The sequence below is a fragment of the Eschscholzia californica genome, unplaced genomic scaffold (assembly GCF_041429995.1).
Source record: "Eschscholzia californica isolate CP2 unplaced genomic scaffold, dmEscCali1.0.p SCAF_3, whole genome shotgun sequence".
Lineage (NCBI taxonomy): Eukaryota > Viridiplantae > Streptophyta > Magnoliopsida > Ranunculales > Papaveraceae > Eschscholzia > Eschscholzia californica.
The window spans coordinates 15,858,932-15,866,596 of record NW_028238420.1 but is presented as its reverse complement, the minus strand read 5'-3'; the positions used below and the strand labels follow the sequence as shown (position 1 = coordinate 15,866,596).

Here is a 7,665-nt window from a genome sequence, read left to right as displayed (position 1 = left end):
AGCCAAGTCATTTATTTGCTCAAGAATAATACTTGAATCACCAAGATACAAATTTACAAACAATACAAATCATATATATATATGAGAAAAAAAGTGGAAAGGAAGCAAGTTTCCTTTGTGAAGCTCGTGTTTAGAAAGCTCGATTTTTGACAGATCTTGGCTCCAAAAGATTAGTTCTTCACTGTCGTAACATGCCTTACGAGGATATTAATTACATCATCAGAAACCCTTGAAGTCTCTGCTTTGACGTGTTGGATCTTAGCTTCAGTCTCATGTTCAAGACGTTTCACGTTAGCACCCGAGTCCCTGCAACTCTATTTCATAATATCACAAGAGATCAAGATATGTGTTCAGTCTAGCAGACCGAGTGAAGTTCGAAATTGTAAAAGAAAGATAGTATTATGGTACATGAGTGTTATCTATGAAAGGGTTGCAAGCAAGAGCCCGGAGTTGTTTACCATTTTGAGCAGCATTGACAATGTGTTGAGCTTCTTGTTCTACAAATGGCAAGAGCTGAATTCCACCTTGACCACGGTTGATTTCATACTTTCTCTTAGATGCTTCAGACGCGACGTAGATCGAGATTCAACTAAAATTCGGGGAACATTACTACCATCACGATAAGGGTTTTCCTACCATAGCTACAAGGTTGATGAAGGATCAATGCTTACACTTTCATGAACGGAATTTGGTGCGGAACATTACTACCATCTGAATAAGGAATTTCCTAAAACTTCATGTAAGATTCTAATGCCATTAGCTCTTGATTCAACTTCTCTACTTTATAGTTTCTTTAATACTCTTATTGATTTCATCACCAAAACAAAAATCCAACTAAAGCATATTGAATTTCTCCTAAGCCCATTATAGGAATCGAGCGTCCTTTTTGAGATTGTGGGAAAACTGTTTTCCCATCCTTTTTATGGGAAAATCAGAAGGCCCTTTTTCCTTCTTTTTTTCAACGAAAAATTCACTTTCTCACTTATTTGGCCTTACCAAATAGCGGAAAATCGATTTTCCCCATTCACTTTCTCACGTAACAAACAAACCCTTATTGAAAATCAATTTCCCACTCCACGGTCATATATTTCTATAGTTGAATTTGAATTCTAATTCCAATCCAAATAGGAAACAAACAAGGGTACAAAAATATAAAATTTGTAATCGTAATTTTTTTAGAAGAAACCGTTACAATCTCATCTTTTTTCTTGCTCATGCCATCAAGACGAGGATAGGTGTATGATTTTTCTTTTTTCATCATTTCTAAATTAAATTGAAGCTCGTGACATCTTCAATTTGTTTCATTGAAAACTAAGATATCTATCGTTTTCTCTCTTTCTTCCTCTCTCTAAGTTGCAAAATTTTATAATGGTTAGTTTCTTATAGATTAGCTTGAAAATAATTTTAGTTTATTATTAACGTTAAAATAATTACTATATGTTTTTGTATGTAAGTAGGTAAATCTTATGAATGAATAAAAAGTCATTTTCTTGTAGCATATGAATTTGTTATTCTTTGGACTTAAATGTTCCCCCACATCAAAAAAAACTTGGCCTCGCCACTCAGGGTCAACCCTAAGATTTCGAAGGCCTGAAGCGAGTTTTAGGAATGTGGCCCACACACATTTCACAAGAAAAAAAAATTATATATGTCGAAACTTTCTACATTTTCCTTAAACGTAATGTGAGGTTTAAACATGAAACGTGCTTTCATAATTATGTAGTATGGATCGAACGATCTGATCGAGTTACTCTGAAATCAGCTCGGGTTAAGAGATACCCCTTGTTCATCCTTGGTCGAACTGCTAATTTAGGGGTTCAACAATTTTGCAACTCAGCAAGTCAGTAGCTTGTTTAGTTTTCTTTTTATTAACAAAAAAAAGAGGATGAGGAGATAATTTTGTTAGAAAGCACACAATAGAAATTTCAACCTTCTTTTTTTGTGGTTATAGTGATAATGTTGGTTGTGGTTTGATGATGGTTGTGGTCTGATGATAGTTTTGGTGGTGGATGTATAGTATTGGTTGTGGTTGTGGTGTTGAGGTTTAGTAGTGGTGGTGGTGGCAAAGGTAAAGTAGTGGAGGTTTAGTAATTGTGAATTGTGATGATGGTAGTGGTGGTTTGGTATCGTGGTGGGTGTAGAAGTGTCAACTAAAGTAATTAAAAGGGTTATTTCTCAAATAGCCCCCAACTTTGTGACCGGTTTCCTGCCTAGCCCCCTACTTTGTCAAAAATACCCAGATGACCCCTCTTTTGAGCAACCGTTAACTAGTCATCACCTTTTCTCCTCCATCTCATCACCTCTCTCTGCCACCTCATCTTCTCGCCACCTCATCGTCTTCTCCGACAAAGGTCGCCGGTCGGCCATTTTTCCAGCCGGCGACCTTCAACCATTAAAAACAAAATTAATTTCTCTCACCTCCATCTCTCTAAAAAAATTAATTAATTTCCTCTCTCTTCTTCTTCTTCCTCTTCCTCTTTCTTCTTCTTCATCTTCCTCTCTTCTTCTTCTTCTTCTTCTTCTTCCTCTTCTTCTTTCTCTTTCCCTCTCTTCTTCTTTCTCTCTAGACCTCTGGCGACTTCGCCAGAGCTAGGACAGACCTTCAAGGCCTGTTTTGATCGTTGAACAGAACAGACCTTCAAGGTCTGTTCTGTTCGTGGAACAGAAACAGATCTGTTGGAACAGATTTATATTCTGTTCGTGGAACAGAAACAGGTCTGTTCGAACAGATTTCTGTTCCACGAACAGATTTTTGTTCCACGAACATATTTCTGTTCCACGAACAGAACAGAACAGATTTCTGTTGGTAGAACAGAAACAGATCTGTTCGAACAGATCTCTGTTCTTTAATAGAACAGACCTTTGTTTTATGTTTAGAGAGAGAGAGAGGGATATGAGAGAGAAAGAAGAAGAGAGAGAAAGAAAGAAGAAGAGAGTGAAAGAGAATGAAGAAGAAGAAGAGAGAGGAAGATGAAGAAGAAGAAGAGAGAGGAAGATGAAGAAGAAGAGAGAGGAAATTAATTTTTTTTAGAGAGAGAGAGAAGTGAGAGAAATTAAATTTTTTTAATGGTTGAAGGTCGTCGGCCGGAGAAATGACCGGCCAGCGACCTTCGCCGGGAGAAGACGATGAGGTGACGAGAAGATGAGGTGGCAGAGAGAGGTGATGAGATGGAGGAGAGAAGGTGATGACTAGTTAACGGTGTTATAACGGTAGCTCAAAAAAGGGGTCATCTGGGTATTTTTTGACAAAGTAGGGGGCTAGGCAGGAAACCGTTCACAAAGTTGGGGGCTACTTGGGAAATAACCCTACTTAAAAACTAAGCTAATTTAAGAAAAATAATAATTATGCTGGGAGTTGAACTTGGGTCATTTGGACTCTCTGACATACTTTCTTCTAGTTGAATGTAGGTTGCTTGTTTCTTTTTGGTAAATTATTTTATATAGATAACATAAATCGAGACCCCTTTAATTATTTCGTCTTCTTTGAAGACCCTTTGGCTATGGGGCCCAAAGCGAGGCTTTGCTCGCTTGTCCCCAGAACTAGCCTTGTCGCCACTATGTGTCCTGATTAGTTGAAATCCTAGTTTTGCCCCTGATTGGAAGTGAAATCCAGTGTAGTTACATGATCAAGACATAAAATAATTAGTTACACAAAACCGAATTCTGGTCATTGTACATCTTGTGACTTAATTGATGGGCATTTCCAATACAAGACTCAATCTTAAAATCGTAATTGACATTTAGATTTTAGAGTTTTTTTAAAGAAAAAACATCTCCAACGCAAAACTCAATTGAGATTTTAAGATGATGTTGAAGCAATTAATTTTAAGATGTCTCAATTAAAAATTTTATTTTTGAGATCTCTTTTGAGAGTCTTAAGTGTCCAAGTCATCAAATTTAATTTTAGGACCAATAGCAAGAGATTCTCTCTCAACTACTTTTTCTTATTAAATGTATGTGTGACATGTCTAACTATTAAAGTGTTTTAGAGTGTTGCATTAGAGAAGGACTTAAATTAGAGACACTCAAGTTAGCCATATAACAAAGATAATCTCAATTGAGAGTTGACACATAAGCTAATTAAGGTTTTTGTTGAGTTGTGCATCGGAGATGCTATAAATATGTTTGGTTTTTCTTTTCTTTTCTTTTTTCCCTTTTATTTTTTATTTTTTTTGTTGTTTTGTTTTCTTATGCTTATTTTTGCACATCAAGCCAATGCATACAAAAATCCAAATTAAAGTACACATGTAGAATTTTCATTGGGATAAAATTTCATTGTCTTCAACTTTGTCTATGATTGGCACACAAACTTTCTAGGTTGAATTGGTGGTTCAGAGAGTTCAACCCACAACTTATTGAGATGCTAACACTACCAGAACCATGAAATCGATTAACCCAATGAAAAGGGAGATAAAGATATCTAAAGACAAGGACCCCTTACCTCTTTACTTCTATTTAAACAACCCCACACCAACAACACTCTCAAAACACAAACTCATTCACCTTTAATTTGTAATTTGATTCACTTCCAAAACTTGACAAAATCCCTTAAATGGCTGCTTCAACCATGGCTCTTTCCTCTCCATCTCTTGCAGGTAAGGGAGTGAAGCTTTCACCTTCTACTTCCAATGTTTTTGGCGAAGGAAGGATAACCATGAGAAAGACGGCGGCCAAGCCTAAACAAGTTTCATCTGGTAGTCCGTGGTACGGTTCGGACCGAGTAAAGTACTTGGGACCCTTTTCTGGTGAATCTCCATCTTACCTTACAGGAGAATTCCCCGGCGATTACGGTTGGGATACAGCTGGGCTCTCAGCTGACCCAGAAACCTTTGCTAAAAACAGAGAGCTTGAAGTGATTCACTCTAGATGGGCCATGCTTGGCGCCCTAGGTTGTGTTTTCCCTGAATTACTTTCACGTAACGGTGTAAAGTTCGGTGAAGCCGTATGGTTCAAGGCTGGTTCACAAATTTTTAGTGAGGGCGGATTAGACTACTTGGGTAACCCTAGTTTGGTTCATGCTCAAAGCATTTTGGCTATTTGGGCTACACAAGTGATCTTAATGGGTGCAGTTGAAGGTTACCGTGTTGCAGGTGGACCACTAGGAGAGGTTGTTGACCCACTTTACCCAGGAGGCAGCTTCGATCCACTTGAACTTGCTGATGATCCAGAGGCTTTCGCCGAGTTGAAAGTGAAGGAAATCAAGAACGGGAGATTAGCAATGTTCTCCATGTTTGGGTTCTTTGTTCAAGCAATTGTGACTGGCAAGGGACCTTTGGAGAATTTGGCCGACCACCTCGCTGACCCTGTTAACAACAACGCTTGGTCTTACGCCACCAACTTTGCTCCCGGCAAGTGAGATAGCAATCCTGAAAGCAGATCAAAAGACTGTGCATGAGGTTGTTGCAAATTTGTGTATTTAGAATTCCAAAAAACTGATGGAGAGATGTGAAGAAGATAAAAACATTTTGTGGGTTATGTAAATTTTGCTAAAGCTGATGAATGATGTGTTTTGTGCAGTAATTGTGAACATCTTTTATTCTGCTTTCTGTTCTCAAAATTCTATTACTTCCATTATTATCTTCTATGTAAAATGAACTACTAAAAGTTGAGATATAACAGTAGGTAAATGAACATATAGGAACCGAAGTACCGAACATAGTGGTGATTCTTGTTTCAAAGTTATTTTTCTTTAAAAACGTAGAATTACTTGCAAGAATCTCATAGCAATGCCAGATGAAAGCCTCTATCAATATCTAAGTCAAAATATCAATTTTATTTATGTTTAGCTTGCCAGTTTCCGGCGTATATATTCCTCTTCCAGGTGAAATCAGATCTGAGGAAAAAAAAACTTGTAATCAAATTCAGATATGTTTTTTGAGCTGAAAACACATTGTATAGGAGATGAAGTCTTGTTTTATATGTAACCTAGACCGACATGAGACATTACCATACTTAACAGCAGCTACTAACTAAAATTCTATAGACAGTAGACTTAGTCTACCCATACTATACTGAGACATAAAATTAATGTTGATGAAGGACAGATTAGATTCATGTGTTCAAATTTTAATAGAGAATAAGATATTACTGTTTGGGTCCCTTCTTATAATGAAAGGACTCCTAGTTCAAATAGGATTTCTCTTATTGTAACGCCCAAGTCCAGATTTTCACGCCGGTCGCCATGAAAACCTAAACTTAAAGCATTTCTCCACAAAACTAGTAAACATAGTCGATATATTCATTAATAGAGACAAAACCGACACGAAAACTCCTCCAATAGCTAACTAAGACTCAAGCAGGTGGCACTTCTTGATTTTCTTGATCTGAAAAATAATAGGCTGAGTCGAAACCTAGCAAGTAGAATTCGAAATCCGTAAGGTCTTAATAGATAGTTTCAAGATCTATCAACACAAAAGGACGACTCCATAACTCAAATAAAGGTGTTCAAGTAAGCTATTCAGTCGGGACAATTTTAATAAAGGGAAAATACACTTGGACCAGACAACCGCAAGCAATATGATAGTTTGGTGTACACCAGGGAAATCAGATCCTTCATTTGAACCTTCCTTATAACCCTCGTTGAATGAGAGTGTGGTCCACAAGACTACCCTTGTGTTAGCGCCGACCCCATACGCTCCATACCTAGGTCGTATCTCGGTATGCCTTTACCATGCGAACCCGTCAATCATCGCAACAAACAGACGGTAGAGAGGTCGAACCAACCACAAAACTCATTCAACCCTCCACCAAGTCTATCACATCACACACACATCACAGGACTCTATTTCGCCCACACCACACTTGTACTATAGCTAACCGCTGAGTCCCCAACCCGTACGGTTGAGAGCTGTTTGTACACCTTGTGAGTGAGTAAGCCATGGAACGGAATTCATACCTTAATATATTTAAGATAGCTCGTCGATGACTGAATCTCCTCGATGGGAAGCATTCTATTAGCACCAGTTCTGTCTAAGCTATGTCCTCTGACTCTATATGCTGTGCCTTGAGGGTAGCCAAGGCTATGTGAGAAGAGAGCAAGAAAACTACTGCGCGAAAGCCCTTGCTTGTGAGAACTTCTTTTCATCCTTGACTTGAACCAGCTGCGCGAAAGCCCAAGCTTGTTAGAACTGATATCCTTCGCAAATATTGATCTATGTATAACCATAGCTTATAATTCTCATATCATGCTGAGTTCTAACAGATGCTCATGTATTTACGTAAAGGCTTTTGTTTATTGACAAACGACACCTAATTACAAGAATTATATACTAATATCATGTCAAATAAAGGAGTTCTAAGTCATAATTATCGTTGTAATACTAGTTGAATTTCTATAACTATCATACTAGTTAGAGTTTTATTCATAAATATAACATGGGAATCAACGACACGGCACAATTATACGGTTCATCACCTACGTCATTAAGGCAAGTTCCCTTCAAAATCTAACATGTAAAAGGGATTCAAAGTGACATAAAATTCTGGTTTTATAGAATTGATATATCTACTACCTCAAACTTGTATTTGTTTCACAAACCCTAAGTTATATTCGAATAGTACTAAATCTAGGGTTTGTGGTATTCTCTAATTGTCTAGATTTATCTATAAAAATGGCTATTGAAGCCATAGGGAGATAGAAACCTACTTTAAACGCCAAGAAAAGTC

At 37.6% G+C, this 7,665-nt stretch overlaps 1 protein-coding gene across 1 annotated transcript; it reads left to right on the top strand.

Annotated features, from left to right (window-relative positions):
* The first annotated feature begins 4,240 nt into the window (after positions 1–4,240).
* Positions 4,241–5,520, top strand: LOC147548685 (chlorophyll a-b binding protein, chloroplastic-like). The gene has a single exon (XM_086666009.1). The coding sequence runs from the start codon at positions 4,553–4,555 to the stop codon at positions 5,354–5,356; it is 804 nt and encodes a 267-aa protein (XP_086522135.1). The 5' UTR covers positions 4,241–4,552; the 3' UTR covers positions 5,357–5,520.
* Positions 5,521–7,665: the final 2,145 nt, after the last annotated feature.